Raw genomic sequence first — 26,133 nt, 5'->3', positions numbered from 1 at the left:
AGGCTGCCCTGTAAGTGGCCTCTATGCAAAACCATAGTTGTTTTAACAACTCCCCAGGGGCTGGCTGTGGTGCCTTGAGGAAGAGGCACTGCCTTAAGGTAGCCACTGTGATGGCTCCAGGGCAGGGCTACACCCTGAGTTCAGATGGACCAAAAATGCAGAAAACAGGCACAGGGGCCTTGTGAGGGAGACCAGGCTACAAGTCTGGGCCTTGTCCCATGGGTGGCTGGAGCCAGGGAAGGTTTGCAGCGGAGATACTTGGGCAGGATTTATTTTAAGAACAACATCATGTCAGCAGTGGGTCGGTCATGCTGGATCCCAGCAAGCAAGAGGCAGAGGCAGATAGGTCCCTGTGAGCTCATCTGTATAGCAAGGTCTAGGTCAGGCAGGGCTACACAGCAAGATCTCATAAATGAAGAACGTGAATGATGTTGTCCTAGGTGTAATGGAAGGGTGGGGTAGGGGGCAAGCTGCGGCAAAGGGGGAGGTTTGGGCTGGGAAAAGGCCTCAGGGAGCCAGTGCCCAGCCATGTCACCCTGCTGCCCTGCTCCAGAGGGTACCTGAGGGCTGAAGAGGATGGGACTCACCCACTCTGGGAAATGATTTCCTGGCGGGGACAGCCTGTGCGGAAGGTCAGCTTCCGTAGCCCGTTTCCTCTCCCTCTGGGCCACTTTCCCCTGCCTTCCTTCCCTCCCTAAGCCCCACACCCAGCTTCCCCTGGACCTCCCCCCTCCTTTGGATAAACAACACCTCACAGGGCCTGCCCTGAAACAGAGAGCTAGCAGCTAGTCAGCCTGTGGCACTTGAGCCCCTCAATCCCTGAGCCCCCATGTGACAACTCAGGACTGTCACTTCCTCATAGGCAATATGCTGAAAGGGACTCTATCCGGTGTATGGAAGGGCTAACAAATGCTGTCACTAATAGTAAAAAAAGAGGGACCTTCAGGCAAAGGAGTCCAGAAGGACTTCATGGAGGAGGTGGGCCCTGAATTGAGAGGAGGAGAGCTTTCAAGGGAGGGGCCCCAGCACGAGCCACACTTGTATTTACTAAGCACTTTACAGGCACTCTACAATCTTCAGGCATGGTCTCTGGGGAGTTTTCATTCTCAAGGACACTGAGGCACAGGGCAGTGTCTGACTTAGGTACAACCGCTCAGCTGGGAGATAGCAAAGCCAAGGTTAACGTGACTGTGGAGCCCCTATGCCCTCAGCAACTTGACAAGCCCTTTAGTCCCCAGAGAAAACAAGGCTTTCCACTGCCCACCTACCTCATCCATTTTGCCCCCTCCCTCCCCACCCTCCACCCCTACCCACCACATCCCCTCTGAGGCTCACCATGGGCTTCTTGAACTCGTTGGGTTTGATACAACGCACAAAGAAGGGCTGGCAGGCACCCAGTGTGCGCATCAGCAGCTCCAGAGACCGCTTGAACTGGCTGCTGAGTGTAGGCGAGCGCTTCCTGGTCTCGGCACCCTGTGGCAGAGGACAGACAGACAGTGATGGGAGGGGCCACCTCTTCCCCCTCCCACCCTCCAACAGCTGTCCAGGAGGAAGGAGAGCACCAGAGAAGGTCACCAAGGTCAGTCTAGGGGTATTTAGGGATCTCCTGTGACACCCCTGGTCTGGGCTGGAGCTTGGACCTCAGACACCCACTACAGGGAGCTCCAATAGTGTCATCCAGACCCCCCACCATCAGCTGGGAGACTCTGGGCCAGCAGCAGTGCCTCTCTGTGTAAAGGGGTTCACACTTGGTGTCCTCAAGATACTGAGGTCATCTTAGTGACAGGAGTTAGGCAAGCCTAAATTCAAGCCCCATGTATGGCCTAAGCTGACCAATAAAGGGTGCTGAGTCTGTACTGTTTCCTAAGTGAAAACATTGCCATCTACCCGCCTGATGGGACAGGTGGAGAGTCCAAGTGCAGTAAGCAGCCACCTGGGGTGGGCACTGCACCCCCTGAGAACCTTAGAGGTAACAGCACAGCTCATGACCTCCCCTCCTCTGCTTATAGGATTAGTGGGCAGGCTGGGGCAGTGTGGGTGACCTGGACAAGCCTGCAAAGACAGATTTTTGTGCTCCCAGCTGCTGCACCCCCAGCTTCTGTGCTCCCAGCTGCTGCATGAGCCACCCAGGCTCTCTGCACCCCTGCCTATATGTTGTCTTCTCAGAACATTGGGAAATAACAGGAATAAAGGGGACTCGGGAAGAGCTGAGGTCAAGCAAACAGGAAACGAGCCTTCTAGAACATTGCAGAACTCAGATTAGAGAGAACACGGTACTACTACAGATTATTTTCCTGGCCATTTTTGTGTGAAAACTCACTAGTAAACTTGATTTTGTTGTAAGCTTTTACATTTTTAGAGCTATAATTCAATCCTGTCCTTTAGCATCAAAAGTATGGAGTGCAGGGAGCTGGAGAGATGGCTGAACAGAGAGGAGTCTACTGCTCTCGCTAGCAGCTCACAGCCTGTAACACCAGCGCCAGGGCATCTGGCGCCCTCTGCTGACTTCTGAGGAGTCCTGCATACCTGTGCTGCATTTATATATACTGGGGCACACACACATATAAAATAAATACTTTAAAATCTGGAGTGCAGAGCACGTGTGTCGGGTATTTGGAAGATAAAGGTGCTTAACTCACACTAAATCCAGGTGCTACGCTATAGCTTCTAGTCAGCCCTGCAGGAAAGCAAACGTTTGGTTCTGAAACAAGAAGTACTTTTCATCTCAAGTTCCACTGAAGAACATTCCAAATTTCGTTCTGGGGATCTAGGGCTAGGTTAATATTTGTTCTGCCTTTTCAGGATTCTTGATTCAGCAACAGTACATACACACTGAGCGTATAGTTTAAAACAGAGCATACACAGCACATAGCATACATACACCCAGTGTACATATCTCACCATGCACACATTCCCACACAGAGAATACACACATCACACACACACACACACATACATGACACACACACATGCATCATATGGTATTATGCACACAGGTGACACCTGGGCATGCAGATGCTACACATGTGGTACACAACACAAGCACTACATGAACATGTGTAGCGTGCATACAGCATGCATACCATATAGCAGACACGACTTGTACACACCAGGCATGCATATACCACACAAATCATTCACAGAATGCATACTCCACATGACAATGCATATAATTAACACACAGCATGCATGTCACCCAGAATAAATGCACACATATGACACAAACATGGTAAGAACACAACACTCAGCACACTTTCTGAACATTATCCTATAAAGAACATGTGACATGCATACTCTGTGCATACATGCATCATGCTCGCTCCCCATGACATCGACACACAGAAAGCACACCCTGAAGCGCTCATGCATATACATGACATACATACACTAAGAAAGAGCACACAACACACCTCTCTCACAGCACATACCCCTGCATGCACAAGCATAACACGCACGACACCGGACAGGGCACACACCCTTCAAGAGTCTGTCATCTTGAAGCTGCTCCCTTCTGTCTGTCTTCCCTGTTGGGGCCTCATGAGGACAGGTCTGCCTCGCTCACTTCTATCTCACCAGGGCCTATGTGCACCAGGACATACATAAACTCCTCGGTCACCTGGGGTACAGCTGCACAGCTTCCCGGTGTCCTCTATGGTGCGCAGACTGTCCCCTTCCAGCTGTGCAAGTCAAGTCCTTCGGAACTTTCCTCATGACCCTTCTCTTATATGGGACAAGCCATCAGGTCCTTCCCAGAATCTGATGCTACCTACAGTTCCCATGGTTGGGTCCTGCCTCAGCCTATCTCTCTCCTTTCCACACTTTGGCCTTTGCACCATGTCAGGCACTCTACAACACTATTTACAAAGCAGCTGGAGGCGGGGGTAAGGAAACCAGCCACATCCCTCCCCACTCAGGACTGTCCAGTGACATCAGTTCATTCCGGGGAAAGCCAAGGTCCCTACGAGGATCCATGACAGCCACAGAATCTACTCCAGGAGCCTCTGGCTCCCACCATGGGCTTGCACCCTTCCTGGGACTCCAGCCTCCTGGTTCTGCCTGGAGCACACTTGGAACTTTTGTACATAACCATCCTTCTCCTTGCAAAGCCCACCTTGGGGAGGGGTAGTGTTTTCAGTTCCTACCAATTGTCCAGAAATGCCTGTCCTGTGCCTCATGTACAATCACAGGGCCTACCACCGACACCCCCCTCCAGCATCATCCTGCTCCATGCCCTCCCCCCATAACACTGCATGATTTAGTAACTTACTGGATCTCTCACTAACCCTCTGCTAGAACACTAGACTAACAACGGGGTTTGGTTTGGCTTGGTTTCCACTTGTTTGTTGCTGTGTCCTGCGACTTAGGCAGTATGTGGCATATGGAAGGCACTCAATACGCATTTGTAGACTGAAAGAGTGAATGGCTGAGTAGGTGAAGGGGTGTGCGGGATTTGCTCTCCCTGCCTCAGCCATACAGGTTCTCCTCTGGCTCTGTTTTATTCAAGGGAAAGCATCCTTCCTGGTGATTCCTGATTCCTGCATCATCGGTGGATGTTCAGGGATGAAGCAAAGACTGAAGCCAACAAAGTTCAAAGGCCAATGTGCAGTGGGCACAGAGAGGGTCTAAGGGGAGGCGGATGTCACCATGGTGTCAGTATCTGCCAATGAGCAGAAGGGAGCAGCTGTCCTGTGGACCTGACTGGGATGAGACACTCATTCAGGTACAGCCATGCCTGGAAAGATGGCCTACCTCTGCTCCACTGACCCCTATGTCAGTAGGTTAGGGCAGGTCATGATGCCCTGAACTGCCCTGGGGCAGCAGGCACAAGAGTCAAAAGATGAGAACTCAGGACTTGCCCAAGCAGAGGGCTTAGGTTCCTGTAAGCATGCACTGTAGGTGTACACCCAAGGGAAGAGCTATAGCTACGACACTGTCTTAGGGCAATTCCTGCACGAAAGCAGTCAAGATTTCAGCAGTTGCAGATCGTTCTTGGACTGGGGATGTGGCTCAGTTGGTAGAGCTCTTACCTTGCAAGCACAGAGACCCCCAAACCCATATACAAAAAGTGGCAGTGCACACTTGTAACCCCAGTGCTGTGGGGCAGGGCAGGCAGAACAGAATAGGAACTCACTGGCCAGCCTAACCTACAAGGTGAGCAAGCACTGGGTCAGTGAGGAAACTTGTCTCAAAAAAGGGGGGATTGGGCGGGTGGGTGTGGCTCCTGAGGAACAATATCTGAGGTGGCTCTCTGGCCTTCATACACATATGCACACACACACTCATTCTCTCTCTCTCTCTCTCTCTCTCTCTCTCTCTCTCTCTCTCTCTCTCTCTCTCTCTCTCTCCCCCTCTCCCCCTCTCCCCCTCTCCCTCTCTCTCTATCTCTCTCTCTCTCTCTCTCTCTCTCTCCCACACACACACACACACACACACACACACACACACACACACAAACCTGCACACACGTGACCCATTCTAGACTACAGGTTGAGTCACATCAGGATTGGAACCTGTCTCAGCATAGTGAAGGGACTTGTTCAAGGTCACAGTCAATCACTGTAAAAGTGTCTATATGTATCAAAGCCAGGAAAGAATGTGGTGTGTGTGTGTGTGTGTGTGTGTGTGTGTGTGTGTTAGGAAGACAGTCCCTACATAGACAGACCTGGTATTTACTCCTCCCCGTAACACCCAGGGTGTTGGGTCTATCCGAAGGCTCTGGGAGGGCCCAGAAACAGGCCAAATATGTGTGCAGTTACCACACATATTTCTTGGCAGAGAGGAGACAATGAACTGGGAAGCAGGGAGCAAAGAGGAGGTGGGACGGTGGTAGCCTAGGGCCTCCAGCTCCTTTGGAATGGGAATGCCACTGCAGCCAAGACCGGAATGTGGGCATCAGAGCAGCTGTTCTCACTGATCTACCCAAAGGATGTCATTAGCGTAAATGAAGCCCGCCCCACTTGACCTCAGTCCCGCATCCACAAAACAGAAGACCACCTGTACCTATACTTAAGGGTGCCATCAGAGTCCCACTGAGTCCTTAGGGCATAGAAGCAGGTACAATAACAGGAGTAGGGCAGAAAAGGCTCAGGAACCTTCTCCAACTTTCCTCTTGTAGGCCTCAGTTTCCTCTTTAAGAAACCGAGATTACTGCAGCACACACAACTCAAAAAAACAAAAACCACTCCAAAAACCACTCCACAAAAATAAAAAAACAAAAAACAAAAAAACCACACTCCACAAAAGACAGAAAAATCCAGCCCTCTCTCCCTTGGAGTAAGATCTCCCACCACAGTCATCCTGGGCCCCAGGCTGGGGCTTTTACCTTCGAGGAAGCCGCTGCCTGGCCGACAGTGCCGGATGAATAACCACAGAGAAACTATAAGGGGAACCACAGGCAGGTAAGGCAGAAGAGGTGTGGGTGAGAGCCAAACAGCCACTGAGACTGGGTTGGAGGGCCTGGGGTAGAAGTCAAGGCTGGCCACCATCCCAACAGGTCAGACACCAGCATAGGCCCGGGAAAATGGTGGTTCTCCCCTCCCTGCTTCCCCTCCTGTGCCCTGGGAAACAGGGGCACAGAAAAGAACGGGATAAAAGCCATAGAGTCCAGCAAGAAACTCCAACTGCCCATCAAATGGGCAGTGTAGGCACTCCTTTGTATCAGCTCAGGGTCCAGGGTGGTCCATCTGCCACACAATCCTGTGTCTTCCCTTGTGACTGTCTAGAGGTGGGCCTCCATGGTAAAGTCCCAAGTGACCTCCCACATAGCAATTCTCTGAGCCTCATACCCCAGACATATCCTGGGCCAGTAAGGGAGGACCAGACAGAAGCATCTCATCTGGGGTTCAAGGGGCCCCATGGATAGACAAGACTCAGGGTGGGGTAGAGATTCAGGCCTGACTTCCAGGGTCCCTTCTGCTCAAAGGAGCATCCAACAATCTTACCATAGCAACGTCAGCCTGGAAAATCTGCTTTACGAACTTGTTCCGGGAAGAGTGGACCAGCTGGATGATATCCCCATGCAGGGTGTCTCGGTTCTTCTCCAGGAAGCCTGGTAGCAGCAAAGAGCAGTCATAGCTTGCACCCCCCCACACCTCTGGGCAAGGGCTCCCCAAACCCACAACATCTGAGCGGACTGACTTCTGTGTAAAGTCTTGGAAAGCCCTGGGAGAGGTGGTGGTAAACTCACAGCATTGTAAATGCCCATAATGCCACTGAATTGAATGTACAGTAGTTACAATGGTAAACTTTGTATCACATATGCTTTGCCACAATTACATGTGTCTTTTTTTTTTTTCAGAGCTGAGGATGGAACCCAGGGCCTTGCCTTTACTAGGCAAGCACTCTACCACTGAGCTAAATCCCAAATCCACATGTGTCTTTTTAAAAACCATCTTTTGAAGGGCTGGGGCTATAACTCAGGGGTGGAGCACTTGTACAGCACAGCTTTATCCCCAGTATCATAAAAAAAACAAAAGCAAGCCCAGAATTCAGGAGGCTAGGGCAGGTGACCTCCATGAGTTCCGGGCCAGCCTGCTCTACACAGTGAGTCCCCACCCAGCTAGGGCTACACAGTGAGACCTTGTCTGGTTTTGGTTGGTTGGTTGGTTTTGCTTTTGTTTTTAAGACAAAAATAAAGTAAAAGGTAAAGCACTAGATGGCATGTCCCTTCTGAACTCTGCACCTTGTGGGCTCACTCCTATCCTAGAGACAGAGAGGGCTTGGAGTACAGAGACAGACACCCATCACCGCTTGTACCTTGACTCTCATAATAGACAACGCCTGCAAAGTGGTTGATTCCAAACTGGGTCTCGTGGCTGTTCTTGGGTGGCACGTAGTTGGCATTGAGCTTGTGCTGTGAGTTCAGCTTATGCAGCATGGTGGCATCCGTGCCCTGAGGGAACAGAGTGGCTATTACCAAGCCACTGCCTTCCAGGACCTCCCTACCCATGTCCTCCCAACCTCCCCTGACTTTCTCAGTAGCTACCGCCATCACACCCCGACACGGGCTCTTGGCCTCACTGCCAATCTGTGAGATGGGTGAACCACATAACCTTAGATGCACATTCCAGGCTAGGGCATCTGTTTTTCGTGACTAAAATAATTAGAAGGCTAGCGCTGGAGGATGTCTAGAGCCCAGGAGTTCAAGGCTAGCCTGATCAATAGAGCAAGACTCTCTAATCTCAACGTTTCCCCCTGAGAGCAATACTATGTTTCCTTCCCCAGGTCAAGCCAATTCTATCATTAGCATCTATTCTATCATTAGCATCTATCCTGAAAGCAGCTGTGTAAATCTTGATGGTTTGGCCCAGGGCCAGTGGAGAGCAGACAACCCCTGCTCCCCATGTGAACCCCCTAGAATCAGCGCAGAGCACCAGAACAGGTGCATGCTGCTTCTCCCAGGTTGCAGATGCTGGGGGAAGCTGAGGCTTGCTGAGCCCACCTTGGGGAACTTGCTCTCCTCATCGATGAGGGAGATGACGTTCATAGGCCGGTTGGCAATCATGTCCAGTGCTTCCTGGTTGTCAGTGAACTCAATGTGCAACCAGTCGATGCTCTCCAGGTCGTACTCCTCCTGCTCCAGCTTGAACACGTGCTGTACGAAGAATTGCTGCAGGTGCTCATTGGCAAAGTTAATACAGAGCTGCTCGAAGCTGCAGAGGGAAGAGGACCTTGGACATGTGGCACCCAACTTCTGCCCTGTCACCCAGACCCGGCTCTACCTAGATCACAGCTTGACACAAGACTCCCATCACGTGGGCTAGGGTACAACTATCAAGTCCAACTCCTATGCTGAAGATGACTCTGGGGACCGGCAAGGGCAAAGGACATGCCCAAGGCCAGAGAGGCAGGCTAGAAGCCAGGCTCAGAACTCTTTCCTTGAGTGACCAGACCCTACATAGGGGAGATGTCAGAACACTAGGAAGGTGGGTCATAGAGAGATACCAGATTGTCACTGAGAGGCCGAGGCTGACACTATCCAAGCAAGCAGAGAGACCCCTGATGCCAGCCCAGCTAAGCAGTATCCTTGACTCTCCTTTTCAGTATGGTGTCCTGGGGACTCGGTGACATTCTACATTACAAGAATTGAAGTGACTTGAAGTGTCTCTAGTCATAAGCTCAGAGACGAGAGACCACCTTCCAAGTACCCAGAATACTGTAAACCTTCCCCAGTATCCAATTGGGCTGGCTTCAGCTGATCTGGGACTGGACATGAAAAGGCTCTCCAGGGTGACTGAAGTCAAGTTTCCCAAGCCTGAAGCTGTTCTTGGAGGCAGGCCAGTGTAGCTTAGAGGAAGAGACATGGGGTCCCCCACATTACCTGTTCACAGTGAAGTTCTCAAATCCAAAGATGTCCAGGAGACCAATGGACCGACGAGAGTTCTTAACTTCCAGAGGGGGTGGCTTGTAGATTGCTGCGTTGATCTTCTCCACAATCCACACAAAGAGCCGCCCATAGATACCCTGAAAGGCACCCATCAGCCACAGGGCAAGGTAGACCCTCCCTGAGTGGCAGTCACCATTCCTAGACACAATGGGTCTGGTCCCCAGCCTTACAGGTGACATTAATGCCCCCAAGTCTTCCTGAGGCTGTCCCTGCTATGCACATGCACTCTTGCCTCGGCAATTACTCATTTGCTCCCTTAGAACTTCCCTTGACCCGAGGCTGGGAAGGAGTCACCTTGGAGTTTAGCATCTTCACTTATTTATCTCTCCATCCTCTGCATACCTTAAAGGTCCAGAATCCAGCTGGAGCAGGGGTGGTACAGATTAGGGACTTTTTGATTGGCAAGTATATGCCTGTAGTGACATGAGGACTGGGAGTCTTCCACCAGCCAGACCCCATGAGACCTAAGAGGGTGGCCCTGGCTGAGAACAGCTGATCAAAGCAAGCCTGGGGGACAAAGCAGGGCCCCTGGGGAATGCAGAGCCAGCTCCTTTAAGATGCCTGGCCTTAGGGCTTAGAAGCTGACAGAGGGAAGCTGGGCATCAGAGAGTCAGACTTCAGTGGGCACTCTAGTCCACAGACTGCCAAGCAAGGACCTGCTTTGGAAACATCTTGCACCTGTCCATTCACAACTGAAGGCAAATAGAACAGACGGCCACCCCGTTCACCCACCTTGACAAAGGCATCTCGCACATCCAGCGCCTGTTCCCTGCTGAGAGGGGTGGACACCGTCTCCCCACGGGTGATAAGGGTGCGGCTGGTGAGGCAGCTCATCAGGTCTGGGGGGTTCACCTAGAGCAAACACCCAGATGTTGGCCCAGCCCCAGCCTGACTGTCCCCTTTCACCCCACTTGGCTCCCATCCTCATGTCTCCCCAGATAACACAGAGGCCCAGCCCAGATCCCTCAGCACCACCCACTGTAGGAACAGTGGCCTAGGACCACACACTGCTCCCTGAACAGAACTCGCCCATCCAAGACCTCCACAGCTGGTTCCCACCTCAGCCCAACTGAGCCAGCTGTCCCTCAGAGGGACAGACAGAGTGGGAGAGGCTAGCACTGACCTCGAGCAGAGAAGCTGCCGTGGCCAGCGATGGGGAGAAGAGGACTTCGCACGCATCCAAGTTCTCAAATGTCCGGGCTGCCAGCAGCAAGGGACACAGCATCACACAGGGAGACAGAGGGGCAGGGGGTGCCACCTGAGAAGAGCAGGCTGCCATGCCTATTCTCGGGGGCCTGCCCTGCCCACAGAGGGTATGATCTGCATGGTCAGTGTACATCTGATTGATAGTCTCATAAAAGCCTGTGGTCACCATGAGAGTGTGGACCCTAAATGCCAGCACCTAGCGCTGAGCCTAGCACCCAAGCTGGACCCTCTGGTGGCTCCCTCTCAGCCTCTACCCATGGTACTTTTGGGACAAGCTTTGTAAACTTGTTTTTTCACCAAATAAACCTCCTTCTCTTGGGCCTCAGAGCCTTTAATGTCATCTCTTTACTCAAAGCACCTATTTCCCCCTATCTTTCCAGACTTACTAGCCCAGGATTGCCTAGCTCTGGGGACACTCATTCACTACATGAACTTCCAAGAGCTTCTATTTTGCCTGGGACCCATGCTAGACACCTGTGGAAAGGCAAAGTGTAATCCAATGCCTTCTTCCAATGGACCACTTCCAATGGATACTTCACTCTAGTATGCAGTGGTGTCAAATAAGTGTGCACGCCCTGCTTTGTCTTCCCCCTTACGGACAGCTGTTCGGACATTCACGCCACAGTGTGAACCCCAAGATTTAGCCTCTCTTGAAAACACTAAGCCTTACAGAAGAAACCAAATGTGGAAGAGATCTTAAAGGGCTGCAGTCAACTCTGAAAACCTCAGCTGCCAGCTCTGGGGAGGGGACTGCCACACTGTGTACCACCCTTGAGACTGAAGTCAGGCTGGGAGAATTCCCAGCCCACATTCCATGTAATGCCCGCTGCAGCAGACAGCACTGCCAACCCCTGGGAGGTGGGTGCCATGCTACCCTGAGTGGTATGTGGCACCGTGGGGCCTCACCCTCATACTGCAGATTGCCCATGTGTAGGATGGCGGCCAGAAGCTTCGAGATCTCCCAGTTCTCCGTGTCTGTGAACATGAGAACCTTCATGGCAGAGCGGATGTTGGCATACTCCTGACTGTCCACGCGGCCCTCACAGGTGATGCAGTTACCCTGGGCAGGGGAGGAGGCATAGCACAAAATGGGAGGACAGGGAAGTGTCAGGGGATGTCAGGAGGGCAATGCCCAGGATATGTAGAATGGTCCTGTGGTCTTCTCTGGGGCACCCTGACATGAGTAAGAGCTGGACACTATACAGTTCACCCAAGCACTCCTTTTCACCACAGCTCACAGCACCAACGCCTTACCCAGCTCCACACAGCTCCAGGGTGCTGCCCACTCCTGGGGGAGTTCCCTTCAACTGTCACCATGCGTGAACCACAGAGGGGAAGTGTAGACACAGCCTGCTCAGGAGTATATGTGTGGTGTGTGTGCAGGAGTGTGTGTGGGGTGTGTGTGGTATGGTTGTGCATGTGTGTGTGGTGTGATGTGTGTATGTGTGTGCATGTGCCTGTGTGTGTGTGTGTGTGGTATGGTTGTGTATGTGTGCATGTGTGTGGTGTGATGTGTATATGTGTGTGTGTGTGCATGTGCCTGTGTGTGTGTGTGGTATGTATGGTGTGTGCACGTATGTGCTCATGTGTGTGCATGTGTGTGTGTGTTTGTGTGGAATGTATCACGTGTGTGGTGTATCTGTTTATTTGATGTGTGTGTGGTATATGTGTGTGTTGTCTGAGTGTGTGTGTATGGTATGTGTGTGGTATATGTGTTGTACATGGTATGTGGTATACATGGTGTGTGGTATGTCTGTGTGTGAGACAGAGGGGGAGTGAGTGTGCCCACTAGCTAGTTACAGAAGAGAAAGTCCTGTCCTACCCACAACACCTTAAATCCCAAATAGGTTCTCTCCAGGGAGATAGAGTTGGAATTCTAACCTAGCCTGCTGTGTGCACAGCCTCTAGAGCAGTGGCACCCAACCGTCCTAATGCTACGACCCTTTAATAAAGTTCTTCATATTGTGGTGACCCCCGACCATAAAATTATCTTGTTGCTACTTCATAGTTATAATTTTGCTAGTTATAAATTGTAATGCAAATATCTGTGTTTTCCAATGGCCTTAGGTGACCCCTGTGAAAGGGTCAATCAACCCTCAAAGGGGGAGAGAGAAGCACTGCCCCAGAGCCACAGAGCACCAGAAACCAGCACCAGAACCTGCCATCAACAAATCCTGGAGGCCTCAGCAACCAGCTCCCTCCATCCTGGGAGGCCCAGCAGGAGCCTGTAAAGTCTCCATTATGAGCAGGTCCGTGTGCTTGGCTCTGTGACTCCTGTGCTGTGTTCCCAGGCTCTGTGTTGACCTTGAGAAATGATAAGGATTCACTAGGGACATATGCCCAAGTGAGGGAACGTTATTTAAGGCACAGACAAAGCCTGGCTGGGCTGGTGCAGTGCCACACTGCCAAGTTTGGTCTTGCCCTACATAACCAGGAAAGGTGTTTACCCCACTTTGTCACCTGGGCCTCACCATGGCCAAGTAGTTGTAGTCAGCAGCCTGGCCTAGGCCCAGCTTCTTCTTCTCCTCCTCATTCATGCCCTCCAGCATACAGTAGAACACGTGATAGTTCCTCTCATCAGGGGCCTGGAAGTGGGCACCAGGATTGGAAACACACATGAGCAGGGGTCTCATAGGGGACCTTGAATACTTCAAGGACCAGATGGAAGTACAGTGTGCTAACAGGTGGCCCAGACTGCGGTGCCCACCCAGCTGCTCCGGGCACTGACTCTCACTGGGAGCCAGGGCTCACCTGGCGGCAGACACGTGACTTCTCCAGCAGGTACTGCTCTATTTTGGCGCCCTCGATGGCACCACGCTTGTTAAAGTGGATGTCAATGTACTTGCCAAAGCGGCTAGAGTTGTCGTTGCGGATGGTTTTGGCGTTCCCAAATGCTGCAGGGTGGCAGGGATCACAGGTGAGCCTGGATAGACCCAGTGCCAGCCCCGGGCTCTCACCCTCAGAACCTGGCCTTACCTTCCAGGATCGGGGTGGCCTCGAGCACCTGCTGCTCGATCCATGAGTGCTGTCCACTGATGGCCGCCAGGAACTGCAGGATCAACTTTGTGCTCTCTGTCTTGCCAGCTCCTGACTCCCCGCTGCAGAGGGTGGGAGTCATGGGCAAGTCCTCAGCCTTGGCTGTGGCACTAGCCGCAGGTTGTTACAATAGGTCGAGTCTTCAGGGACGAAAGGCTCTGCCACACCCCCATCCCTCCTGGTCAAGAATATGAATCATGTGAACTGCTCAACTGATATTTTGACCTCTTCCCTTGCCCAAGAGCAAAGAAGACAGATTTCAACTGACCATCACTTAATAGGAACCCTCAGGAGACCGTGTTGACCTGAAAAGCTAGCATCAGTCTTTGTAGGGTTAAGAGAAAAGAACTGTAAGATCTGGAACGTGGGGGTGACTCCATACACAATGACACAGCACAGAGGGCACAGCCAGCTCCTGGGGAGCCCCCTGGCAGTCTAACAATGGAACAATTCCTAGTGTGTTAGCAGGGCAGCGGAACTGTGCCTCTCAATGGGAGGAAGGCCAGGCCACCTACCTGATAATACAGCACTGGTCCCGGTTGTTGCGTTTCATGTTGAAGTAGCAGTTGTCAGCAATGGCGAAGATGTGGGGGGGCATCTCCCCTATCTTCTTGTTGGTGTACTGGCGGATGTGCTCTGGCGAGTAGATGGAGAGCAGCTGGTAGGGGTTCACGGCCACCAGGATGGAACCTGTGTACGTCTGCAAGCAGCAAGGGACAGCGGCTTGCACCATCTGCTGGGGATGCGAAGGTCTCTGCCCTGCACAGATCTGGAGTCCACAGACACGGCAGGAGCCGATGAAGGGTCTCAGACTGGCCTTTGGTCTGGCTCAGAGACATTTGGTGAAAGGAGGAGGGGACAGCCAGAGGTCCCCAAGCCTGAATTGCATTGTCTTATCTGTACAATGGGACTGTTCAGATTCAAAGCACAAAGCAGAGACAGCTCAAATACTGGCTCTTTCCTTTAGCCCCAATCTCTGTACCTAAGACTTTTAGAGCAAGATTTAAAAACTGGACCATGTCCTGAGGGGAGACTGGGATGGTAGGAAGCTATGAGTGGGCCAAGTCATGCAGAGCAGAGGGCTGGGGATGGAATGTGGTACCGAAGGAGCTGGGGTTGGGTGGCTACTTTCTTTGTAGCTCCACCCAGGACAGAGTGGCTATTGTGCCCTGTGGATGGAGCCCGGGGACCTGAAGCCCTCCTGCTCAGGTCTGTCTCAGTTTGGGGACCTCAGGCTGTATGAGAGCATGGGCAAGATGTCCGGCTGTACCCTGGGTCCTGTCACACAGAGAAGCGTCAGGAGAGCATGGGTTTACTCCTCCATCCTCCCGCCTCCCTCCTCCCGCCTCACCCCAAGCCAGAAAAGGTCAGGCCTCGCCTGTTGTCGGTGATAGATGTTTTGATGTCTGGCGCCTAGGAAGGCTGGAGACAAATGTGTCTGCGCAGGGCAGGCAGCAGCCTCTGCTGTCTCTCCAACCTTTACCACCTTTCCAGGACTCCGTGCATGATACCAGAGCATCCACCATTCCCCAGCAGCTCAGCCCAGTGTGGCATGCAGGGAAACCAGCCCAGGCTAGGGGAGCTGTGCAGAGAAGCACTGATTAAGCCATGAGACTCCATTTCCAGAGCATAGAAGTTCCTTTAGTCTTAAGCCGACTCTTCCAAGCAGCCAGGAGCACGTAAGACTAGCTTTCACCGTTCAGCTCAGTGCCAAGAGTCCCCTCTGCCCCCCAGAAAAAGAAATGAAGCAAGGAGACCAAGAGGAGTGCCCAGCCAAGAGGAGTAGCCCAGCCAAGCCAACAAGCCTCACCGGGGCTATTACTGTGCTACTCACCGGCCCTCCACAGCTGGTCTGTTACAAAGTAACAGGTAGAGAGACAACCAGTCAACGGAAAAGAGGCCACAAAGACATCCCCAGGAACCTGGGCCTAGGCTAAACAATTGGGCAGGAACCCTGTGGCCACCTTCTGTTACACACCATCCCACGCAACTGTGGAATGTAGCCGATTCTTATCTTCAGGTGGGGAACCCATCCCCACCTGAGACAGCTTCGAGGAACATAGCTTTGGCCAGCCTCAGTCTGCTTATTTGTGAAAGAAACACTCCCTTTCCCAGAGACACTGCAGAGACAAAGGTGCCACCCTTGAAGGGTAGCAGAGGCATAACTGCCACCTTACTCCCTTCTTAAGACTTGCTTAAGAATGTGACACCTGTCACCAGCATATGGCCAGTCACTCCACAGCCCCCAGCATCGGTGCTCCGGGAGCCCCCCCATCTGGACTGCAGTAGCGGATCGGAGTGTGAAAGGCCATGACATTTGGGGGAATCTGCTGGAGAAAGGTCATTCTGGCAACTACAGAAGACTGATAGCTGCTACTCTTTCAGACCCAAGGATCCAACCTACAGAGTCACCATGAGAAGCTCAACGGCAGGGAAGCGACAGGAAGAAATATGGAGATGCTGCAACAACCCCAAGACTTCCTGGTGCTATTGGACGTACCTTCTTATTCCACTACTGCCCCAGGGTCCTTTCCATTCTGCATGAAACCCTAAGGCCTCATGGGTGCAAGATTCCTCTGTGTCCCACCTCCTAGAGGCCACCACATGATGGCCACTAAAACTCCCAAGCCAGCACTCCTTCAGACCTACTGTCAGCCTGTTCAACTTGGCCTCCAGTACTGTCACGCCCTTCACCCAGGTGAGCCTTCCACGTCTTGCTCCCTGTTACCCCAGCTGGCCTCCGTGTTCTGGGCTACCATATCCTTCCTGGTCCCCACCTAGCTCCCCATCGGGCTCCATCTCTCCTCCACTTGCAGCCCAGGTGGGCTTTCGCTGCGTTGCCCTCTGCTGGGACCCATTCCTGCTTCCTACAACCTCAGGTCATGGTATACATCTTCCTAAAAGAGCCTTGTTACTCTTTATCTTGCAGACAAGGTGGGCGGCCACTGAACCTGAGGTCCAAAGCCCCTCCCTCTCCTGCTGCACCAGGCTGGACAACACTGCCATGCCTTTCACCTAGCTGGTGCCTCTTTGCCATTAGGAGCCAACTCTTTCAGAAAGTGGGGGTGTGCCGGGCATGGGCACACACGCCTTTAATCCCAGCACTCGGGAGGCAGAGGCAGGTGGATTTCTGAGTTCGAGGCCAGCCTGGTCTACAAAGTGAGTTCCAGGACAGCCAGGGCTATACAGGGAAACCCTGTCTCGAAAAAAGAAAAACAAACAAACAAAAACAGGAAGTGGGGGTGTTATGTGTGTCTCACTGTACCCCATGTGTTCTCTGAAGTACATTTTACTGGATGCTTGCTTGGTGACTGTTTCAAGGCCTTTGCCTAACACAGATACAGGACACGGGAGCACTGTCCTGTGACTAAGTGATTAGCAGTCATGGGTTGAGAGGGTGCATCTCTGATTATCTCCAAGGACTAGCAGAGAAGGGATCTAAGGAACAATCTGTCAACACTCAGGGTCACACTAGCCACCAAAGATGAGGTCTAGGATGAGACTGGTGGGAAAGACCGAATACTGTGTATAGATATACTCTGCATGTGGAGAAAGAACATATATATGTGCACACATGTAAAGGTATGTACACATGTGTCCACGTATGTGTGCTTGATCCCATACCTGAATGTATACACAAGTACTCATCATCAAACACATGTGTGTCAATGTATACACATATAGATAAACACCCATACATGTAGACACATGCACACCGTCCGAGTACACACAGTCTTTCCCCTGTGGCACAGTGAGGAAGGTCCCATTGCAATCAGTCAGAAGGAAATCTACAATTTATAGTACACACACCTGGTTAAAACTTAACCATAAAGGGCCAGCAAGACTGTCCCAGAGGTTAAGACTGGCCAGAGTTGGAGTCCCAGAACCTGTGTGAAAACTTTGATGCAAGAACACGCATCTGAAATCCCAGCACTCCTACAGGAGAGTTGGCTGGAAGCTCTCAAGCCAGCTAGCATAGAGCATGCAGGACAGTGACAAGAGAAACCCTGCCTCAAAACACAGTGGAAGGAGAGAGATGGCCCCCAAAAGCCTTTCTCAGCCCTCCACATGTGGTGGCTTTAGCTCACACGCACATAAGCACATACGATAAATAGTTCATTTTAAAAATAATAACTCAGAACAAGGCCCTTTTCATCAGTAGGAGGCCAATGCCAAGAAGATTCCTATCTTTGCAGAGTTATAAGTCGCTGCAACTCCAGATATAAGGTCTGGTCACATTGCTTTTAGATACACCTAGCCTGCCATTTTTGGTGAATAAATATCTTAAGCTTTCTTTTTTAATTTCTAATACCATAAATATCACCTTATGATCCAAATAAGCAAAAGTCTTTGGTTTCCTCAATAATTGTAAAATGCTTTGGGTTTGGTGAAACCTTTGGAGTGTCAGTTTACTAAAGGTCTCCAGGACGTGTGTCCTGCCTGGCATAAGCACCTTTGTCCCTGATGTCCCAGCTGGGTGAGACCAAATTTATTATTTTCTCTATGGAAGCACTTTTCTGCATTCCACTAAGATCCAGTGGTGTTTCCATAGGGAAGGTGATCTGGTTGGTTCTAATGAGAGTCTGTGGTCCTTTTTCCTTTCTAAGGACTCATACTTCTTAGCTTGCCTCCACTGGTCTTGAGGCTTCAGGGTAACAGCCCCCAGCTCCCTAACTGGAAAAATGCTAAGCCTGTCCCTGAGCAACCCTGGCCTTCAATTCCCAAGCCTCTGAGGCCTATAAACAACTCCTGCCCCAGACTTAGATCTAAAGAGCCCAGAGCCTGGACCCAGGGAGGGGAGGGGCCTCAAATGGAGCACCCATGGCAGAGCCAACGAAGTCCCAGGAGTCTGAACCTCTGGGTGCGGCACAGGGGTAGCCATGGGTGGTACTCACGTAGATGAGGTGGTCCCGGTAGCGAATGAGAAGGTTGCGAAGGATGCCTGCCTCGTTGAGATCCCCCAGGCGGATCATGTCCTCCACGCCGTGCACCGATGTGGGGTGCATTGGCTTGATGTGGGTGGCATTCTGAGGGGATATCCAGTGTTCCTGCAGGGGGCAGAGCGCTTCATGTCAGCTGCTGCTCCTGAGCCCAGGCTGGGCAGAGGATGCGTCTGTGATCGGTTCTGACTGGCTTGAATCTGGGGATTTTACTGGTCTCTTCCCATCAAGACAGCCCACAGACACATAAGGGGAGCAAGGCCAAGATGTTGCCCTCCACCAGTGGTTATCATTAAGGGCCTCAGGTTCCCCAGTCACTTTGAGAGGTAGAGAGGGAAGCACAGTAACTCAAATGTGAAGGGCTCGGCTTCAAATCCAGGCATCAGTAAACAAATACATAAAGCAAGACATACGGTCAGGGAGTTGTTCAGAGCTGCTGTGGGGAGGAGCTGAGAACTAGCAGAGACCTGACTGAAGAGAGACTTTCTGTAAGAAGTGAAGAGAGAAGGCCAGGCCAGGGGCCAGGCTGTGTGGGTGTGGCTTGTGAGGGCTGGGCAGGGACCATAGCAATGGGCATCTGGCCCCAGAGTGTTCGCCACAGGCCTGGCTGGTAAATAATATGAAGCTGGAGAGGGGAGACTTTCTGGACCTGTGAACTGAGGTGGGAATTACAATAGTCTCTCTCTCTCTCTCTCTCTCTCTCTCTCTCTCTCTCTCTCTCTCTCTCTCTCTCTCTCTCACTCACTCACACACACACACACACACACACACACACGCGGACACACACACACACACACACACACACACACACACACACACGCGCGCGCGCGCGCGCGTGCTTCACTTTCTTGCAGTAATCTCTGCAGCCACCAGATGGCTGACGAGGGCATCTAGGAAGGTCTTGAATTCTTCCCTCTAGAGAATAGAGCCTCAATTTCCTGGGATCGCTGGGGTCAAGAGCCTTTTCATATCACCAGACTCTGACCTGTGGTCCCGGCTATGGCCCCAGCCCACCCACACTCTCTTTCCCTCACCTTGAGCCGGAAACAAACATGGTTTCTGCCGATAGAGGGAACCTCTCTGCTCCAGCCTCCCAAATCCATAGGTCTGCTAATAGATGTAACACACCTGTCAAGACCCTGCAAACTTGTATCTCCTCTAGCTGTTCTTAGATGTCACAAGCTCCAACGGGAGTCCCTAGGAGGAATCTAGCTTCAGTCCCAGGCTGTTCCTGACAGATCTGGTCACGTGACTTTGGCCATCCCACTCTCTAATGGCTGCTGCCATGACAGCCACACACTGGTCCACACTTTTCCTCTCTGGCCTCAGCTCAACCCCTGCTTCTAGGGGTGAAGAGGTAGCTCACCCATCTGCTCAGAAGGGTCAGGGCAGGGCCAGCCAGAGCCCTGTTCCAGCTTCCCTAGCATTCCATGGCACTCCAGCAGGAAAACTTAATCCACTCCAGGCCCTCACCCAGCCATTCCCAATGCACCAGGGGCCCAGCAGTGACGTCAAGGACTCGTCTACACTTCCAGCACCATGTGGAACATTCCTCTCTCCCAAACACTCTGATAAAAGCTGATCCATTTGGAAATTTTCCTTTGCCTGTCCCTGGCCCCTGGATGGAACCAGAGGACAGGGCCTCTGGGCAGCTATTTACTGCCTTTTGCCCCACCCTCTGATCCATAATTCCTTCTTAAATAGGTCAGTTAACTCAACAGAGCTACTGTGAGCAGATACTGAGGACTGTTGCTCCAAGGAGGGAGCATTTAAGCTGAGACCTGAATGAAGAGAAAGTTTCTATAAGAAGTGAGGAAAGAAGGCCAGGCTGAGGGCCCAGCAAAAACAGTCCTTCCAGGAGGGTGTGGGCATGGTGTGTAAGGGGTTGGCAGGAGCAATTGCAATGGGAATCCGGCACCACCAGGGTGTCTTTCACAGGCCTGGCTGGTGAGTTCTATGGAGCTGGGGGAGGGGGAGACAGGACAGAGGCCAAGCAGTTTACACCACCTTCCTGGCTCCTCACACCTCCTTCCTGGGCCGCTAGGGCCTAGTCCACAAACAGCAAAGATAATAGTGCTTCCGTCCCGGAGAGGGGGAGGGGAAAGTTATCGCCTGTGGAGAATCTTGTCAGGTGTGCAGGTCATTGGGGCCTGGGATACACTCGGCCAGGTATGGGCTGGACACCTTGAGCCACCAGGTTCCAAAGACCAGGAGTGTTCTCTTCACGACACATAACGGAGAAGTGGGACCTGGCTTCACAGTGGCAGTCAGACTCAATGTAAAATGACAGGCCAGGTTAAGAAGTGCAGCCGAACAGCTCCACCTCCTGTGTGGGAAGATGTCCTGCTGAGGGCAGCAGCTCTCTGGTCAAGGTCCACAGCCCACAGCGGAGGCCAAAGTGTAACAAGCCTAGTATGGAAGCATTGGTTCTGAAGGACAGAGTGACAGAGACAGAGAAAAAGACAGGAAGTGTCTGAAGACTGACAGAGACAAAAAGGGCAGAGACACAGAAGAAAGACAGAGAAAAGGAGGTAGGGAGAGAGGGCAAGACAGCAAGGTACATAGAAATACCACAGACAGTTCTGAGGACTGGGTGTGTGAGGTAGGGGACATCTGGGAAAGAGCTGTCTGGGAAAGAGGACTGGCATTCTGTGGAGGGAGGTGGGGTTTCCTGGCAGGCACAGGAATGCATTCTGCAAAGGCAGGAAGACCAGAGCTTCCTTGGCCCTGCAGTGTTCTCCCGAGAGCCTTTCTGAACACTCTACTGAGCTCTGCCAAAGCAGATGTGACTGCCCAGGTCCCTCCTCTCAGGCCACCGTGTCAGTGAGAGGACAGAGGTGGAGGACGGCGGCCTAGAGTGGAAATAGGAAAGAGGGTCCCAAGGCCTCAGCTTCCCTAATTGTGCACATCCTACGTTTCTAGCCAGTCTCACCCCACCCCCAGCAGTCCCCACTCTTAGGGCTTTGGTGGAGGGGTGTGCAGGATGGGAGGGGACCTTCAGGATCCAGTGACAGAGTTACAGGATACCATCTGACATGCAACCTGACCCAGGTGAAACTCTACCCCTCAGGTAGAGTCCCTGGTCCCCATCCTCAGAGCTGGGGAGCTTTACCAGCCTGTCTGTCGGCTGCCAGCCCACCCTGCACAACAGCGACTTCCCTGCATGGAGAAGTAGAGCCTCAGAAGGAAGGGAAGGACATCTGGCCTCAAGCTCAGAGCCAAGCCTTTCTCCTACAACCTGAGTCCTGGAGCTGGAGCTGAGATGCTGGTGGCAGGAATACAGGCAGAAGTAGCGGGGCCCTAGGAATTTCAGTGATTCCCTCCCCTAGGCCCACAGCTCCTGTGCCTGCCTTCCCTTGTCCTAACAGGACCTGCACTCTCTATTCCCTCTTGGCTTTCTCCAGACCTGAAGTCTAAGGCAGGAGTCCAGGCTAGGCTGTCCCCAGAGCCAGGCACAGCATTGGACACAATCCCAATTATGGCAAATAGAAGCTTCCTGGGTCTTTTATGTCTCTACTATCCTACACTCCTGTGCTCTGCAGTGCATCTGTGCCCCCAGTGGACACCCACGTGAGTCCGCACAGAGACACACATTTGCACACATGCATATACACATGCACACCCATGCACATAACACCCACATGCAAAGGTACACACAAATGCTGTGAACTTATGCTTGAGTCCCCATGGCTCGCCTCCGGACCCTCACACAGACTGCCTGCCTCCCTAGTGACACACCCCTTCCTTTGACTTTTTCCCCTTTTCCTCAAGGCTCATTACAATCTACCAAGCTTGCACTTCTGGGTCCCTTTCCATGAGACTGATTCCCTGAGGGCTAAGTGGATGATAAATTCCACGAGCCAATAGGGCTAAGTAAGCCCAGTATGCCTAGACAGACACCAACTGTACTGAGGTGCCCAGCACTCGTAGGCTCACATGGGAGTCTCATTAAAGGAAACAGAGGCTTGAAAGGAAGGAGCCTGACTCCAAAGCTCTACTGAGCCATGCCAAGGAGCTTCCCCAACATAGCATACACAGCCCTCAGCCCTATGTCCCAGAATGGCCTGAAGGTTTTGGAAATGTGCACACAGAAAGCAAAAGGGAGTCTTTCTTGCAGGAACAGAGGAGGAAGGATTGTGTGCATGGCAGGGATGTGGTTGGTGTGTGTGTGTGTGTGTGTGTGTGTGTGTGTGTGTGTGTGTGTGCGTGCTGATCACTTTCTACTCTAGACACCTGTCATTGTAGCTTTCCCAAGTAGGATTGGAGGAAAGATGGTTACTCACATTGTCTTCATCATCCACCACCTGGATTTGGCCCGAGTCACAGAGCTTCACCACGGCCCCGATGGGCACATCGAACTCCTGGCCTGACTTCAGGTCCATCCATACATAGTCCCCCTGTAGACAGGAGATCCTGAAGTTGAGCCCCTCTCTCCCACTACCACCAAGGCTTGGAATCTGAGCCAGAAGACAGGGGTGAGGGAACCCTTGCTTTCTGGGAGGCTCATGGTGGCCAGCCTTAGGCTGGGGCTCATACCATGTCATCAGTGCCTCTTCCGTAAGTCAGGTCCCCTCACCTCCAGGTGAGTGAGCTGAGGCTCATGAAGAGGAGCAGCCAACAGCACGGAAGCACAACCTCAGCCACGAGGCTGTGCAGCCCATGGTTTCTGGTCACACAGGTACCTGACAGACTAGAGACTAAGGCAGGCACACCAAATCATGTCCTTTCTACCCCAAAGGGAGACACAGGGCCCACTAGGGTGTGACAAACATTGAAGGCTCCAAAAATCACCCTAGCAAAGGGGTTCCTGTAAGCCTACCGCTCTCTGCTGAGCCTGGGATACAAGGTCGTGCCAACTCCTGTTTGTGAGGAGAGCCCAGACCTCGAAGGTGGTGGGGGAGGGGCATTGTCACGTTCTCTGCAGCATCCAGTACAAAGCCTGACACTTAGCTCAGGGAGCCGAATTAAACCCAGAGCTGGACCCAGAACAACTCTCTTCCATCCTGATTTATTCAACATGTATTGGACACCTACTGAATACAAAGTCCTGCTTGATTTAGAAGGAGCAGAGACCATTATAGAATTTCCATTCTAATTGAAAAAATTACAACGGTGACAACCAAGCAAGCAAAGTTCTTCCCAGGTCCCTGTGGACCCTGGTGAGCAGAGCAGAAGGGAGGAACCCAAAGTGACAGAGAATGGCAGGCAACGGCAGGAGAATGACACTCCAAGTTGGCAACCAATGAACTACGCAGTGGAGGAAACCTCTATGCTGAGATCTGAAGGGTAAAAGCAATCAGTCAAGGAAAGGGCAGCAGGGACGGTGTGAGCAAGGGCCCTGAGGCAGGAGGGGACATTAAGGAGGCAGCTATGGGGAGGACAGAGGGCATAGGGTCTGGGACACAAAAGTCCTTGGTGGTCTTGAAATAAAATATCTGCTTGTATTCTAATCTTAACACACACACACACACACACACACACACACACGTGTGTTCCTTTGGGAGGGGCTCCCAAGCTCTCCTGGAGTGTGGGAGAGCTTAGCATCCTAACAAGCATACACTTTCATATCAAGTAAGGTGGCACATGTACTAGCCTGGTACACTGGCTCATTACAGAGCCATGGGCGTAGCGTGGTAGGAAGGGCTTGAGGCCTAGAGTCAGGAGCCAGGTCCTAAGCCTTGCTCACTGACCCCTGAACCTCAATTTCTTTGCCCTCCCTCCAATAAACCTCCCTCTCCCATCAGAGCTACAGTGGGTCCTGGCTTGCTCATGTCATGTGAAAGGGAGTTAGGGCAGGCCAGAGACAAGCTAGTCAGTCCCGGGTCCCACTGGACTGCAGACAAGTCAGAAAAATGATCAGGCCCAGACGAGCCTGGGAAAGAGTTCATGTCTGCTGAGCATCCACTGGGAGTCTGGGACACTCCTTTGCTTCCAACTTAACCCTCACAACTGCTTGACAGACATTGTCGGCACCTAGGTCACCTGTGCATATTCACACGGCCACATAGCCGTGACTTCTCCCTGGCCTCAGCTTTCTCAGCCCTGCTAGGGAGCATTGATTTTGCACTCTGTGAGAGATCTGTGAAGGCTGCCCATCCTCTGCAGATGAAGCAGGAACAGATGGGAAGGTACATCCCAGGAGGAACAAGCCAGGCTGCCCTGAGATGAGTCATGGTAGGAACAGGTACCAGGTCCACAGGCCCTGTGAACCACACAGGGGTTGGGTTTTCTCCTAAGTAGGATATGAAGCCACCCACACCCAGAAAACGGCACAATTTTCACTTTCTTTTTTGAGACCTTGTCTTGTGTAGCCCGGGCTGGCCACAGACTTGGGCAAGGATGACCTTCCTTCCATTAGAGAGCTGAGATTACAGGCATGCTGTGCAATATCTGATTTACAAAGTTGAGATTAAACCCAGAGCTTTATACATTCTAGACAAGCTCTTACCTGACCCCACAAACTACACCCCCAGTCCCTGGGGTTTCACTTTGACAACTCCCCTCTGGCAGCTGTGTGGACAATGGAGTCCTCTGCTGATCTCACAGCCTAGCGCCACACTGTCTTAGGCAGGGCTGGGCCCGGCCTCTCACCCAAGCCCAGCCTGGCTCAGGAAAGACCTCAGTGAGAGAGAAGGCAGGGGAGTGTGGGTGGATGTGATCATGTGTGTGGAGTGAGTGTAAGCACGGGCATGTGACTGTGTGCGAGGGACCGCAGGAATGAGGGGTCTGGATAGAGAGTGAGCGCAGGACAGAAGCTTCCAATAGTGGTGCGGTTCAGAGGTAGAAAACTTGCACAAGGCTATAGATAGGCTCTGTCTCCAATGCCACAAAGGAGAAAGATGGGCAGGAAGAAAGGGAGGAAGGGAAGGAAGAAGGAAGGGAAGGAGGGAAGGAGGGAGGGAGGGAAGGAGGGAGGGAAAGGAGAAATAAAAATGATTTCTGCCTGCTGACCCAGGTGCCAGACGACTGCTCTGTGGAAGTCCCAGAACCTTCCAGAACTTTAGAAGGTCCTCTGAAATAAACTGTTTCATTAGCCTGCACGATATACCCTCATGTGGAGAGTCCCCTGTTTCTCAGAGGTTAAAACATCCCTGCCGTCACCCAGCCAGAGCTGGAGAAACCCCAAGCCCAGGGCTCTTTCCCCACATTCCAGAGGTTTATCCCTGTGCAGGACAGGCTGAGGCTCTTGGCTGAATGACTGACTCTCAGCCCTAAAGACAAACTGCAAACCTAGACTGAGAACAGCTGAGAGCCAGGTCCCCGACTCACCGATGCCTTCTGGCCTGGCACAGGGCCTGGCACACAGGGATGATTTATCCCACAGAAAGAACATAGGGTAACCAAATTAAGATACCTTGTGGGAGCCAGGAAGAGAGACTCAGAGAGGGAAACTGGGGTGCTCTAACACACAGCAACCAGAAGTGACTGGACACTTCCAGCTTCAGGGTGTCCCCAGGAGGTGGACGATGCTCTGGGTAGAAAAGGCCCTTGTATCCCAAGGCAGGTAGGACACAAAAATACCTAATTTATAGGTGACGAAACTAAGACCCAAGAAGGAAAGGGAAC

At 52.2% G+C, this 26,133-nt stretch overlaps 1 protein-coding gene across 3 annotated transcripts in view; it reads right to left on the bottom strand.

The window, feature by feature from the left end:
* Myo7a (myosin VIIA) overlaps positions 1-26,133 on the bottom strand; it is a 68,761-nt gene that overhangs the window by 32,951 nt on the left and 9,677 nt on the right. For 2 of the 3 annotated variants that reach the window (XM_021165941.2, XM_021165942.2), the window contains exons 2-15: positions 22,851-22,964; positions 18,523-18,675; positions 14,143-14,327; positions 13,568-13,689; positions 13,343-13,485; positions 13,063-13,176; positions 11,498-11,651; positions 10,509-10,585; positions 10,118-10,237; positions 9,320-9,462; positions 8,441-8,651; positions 7,756-7,891; positions 6,942-7,048; positions 1,336-1,473 (exon numbers count right to left, since the gene is read on the bottom strand). In XM_021165941.2, coding sequence (XP_021021600.1) covers positions 1,336-1,473; positions 6,942-7,048; positions 7,756-7,891; positions 8,441-8,651; positions 9,320-9,462; positions 10,118-10,237; positions 10,509-10,585; positions 11,498-11,651; positions 13,063-13,176; positions 13,343-13,485; positions 13,568-13,689; positions 14,143-14,327; positions 18,523-18,675; positions 22,851-22,964 — 1,917 coding nt within the window. Of the gene's footprint in view, positions 1-1,335; positions 1,474-6,941; positions 7,049-7,755; positions 7,892-8,440; positions 8,652-9,319; positions 9,463-10,117; positions 10,238-10,508; positions 10,586-11,497; positions 11,652-13,062; positions 13,177-13,342; positions 13,486-13,567; positions 13,690-14,142; positions 14,328-15,461; positions 15,480-18,522; positions 18,676-22,850; positions 22,965-26,133 lie in introns of all 3 variants that reach the window. The other variant, XM_029479536.1, reaches the window with a different exon arrangement.

Source organism: Mus caroli, unplaced genomic scaffold (assembly GCF_978045245.1).
Source record: "Mus caroli unplaced genomic scaffold, Mus_caroli_1 scaffold_8, whole genome shotgun sequence".
Lineage (NCBI taxonomy): Eukaryota > Metazoa > Chordata > Mammalia > Rodentia > Muridae > Mus > Mus caroli.
The sequence above is the reverse complement of the archived record's forward strand: the minus strand, read 5'-3'. Positions and strand labels throughout refer to the sequence as shown.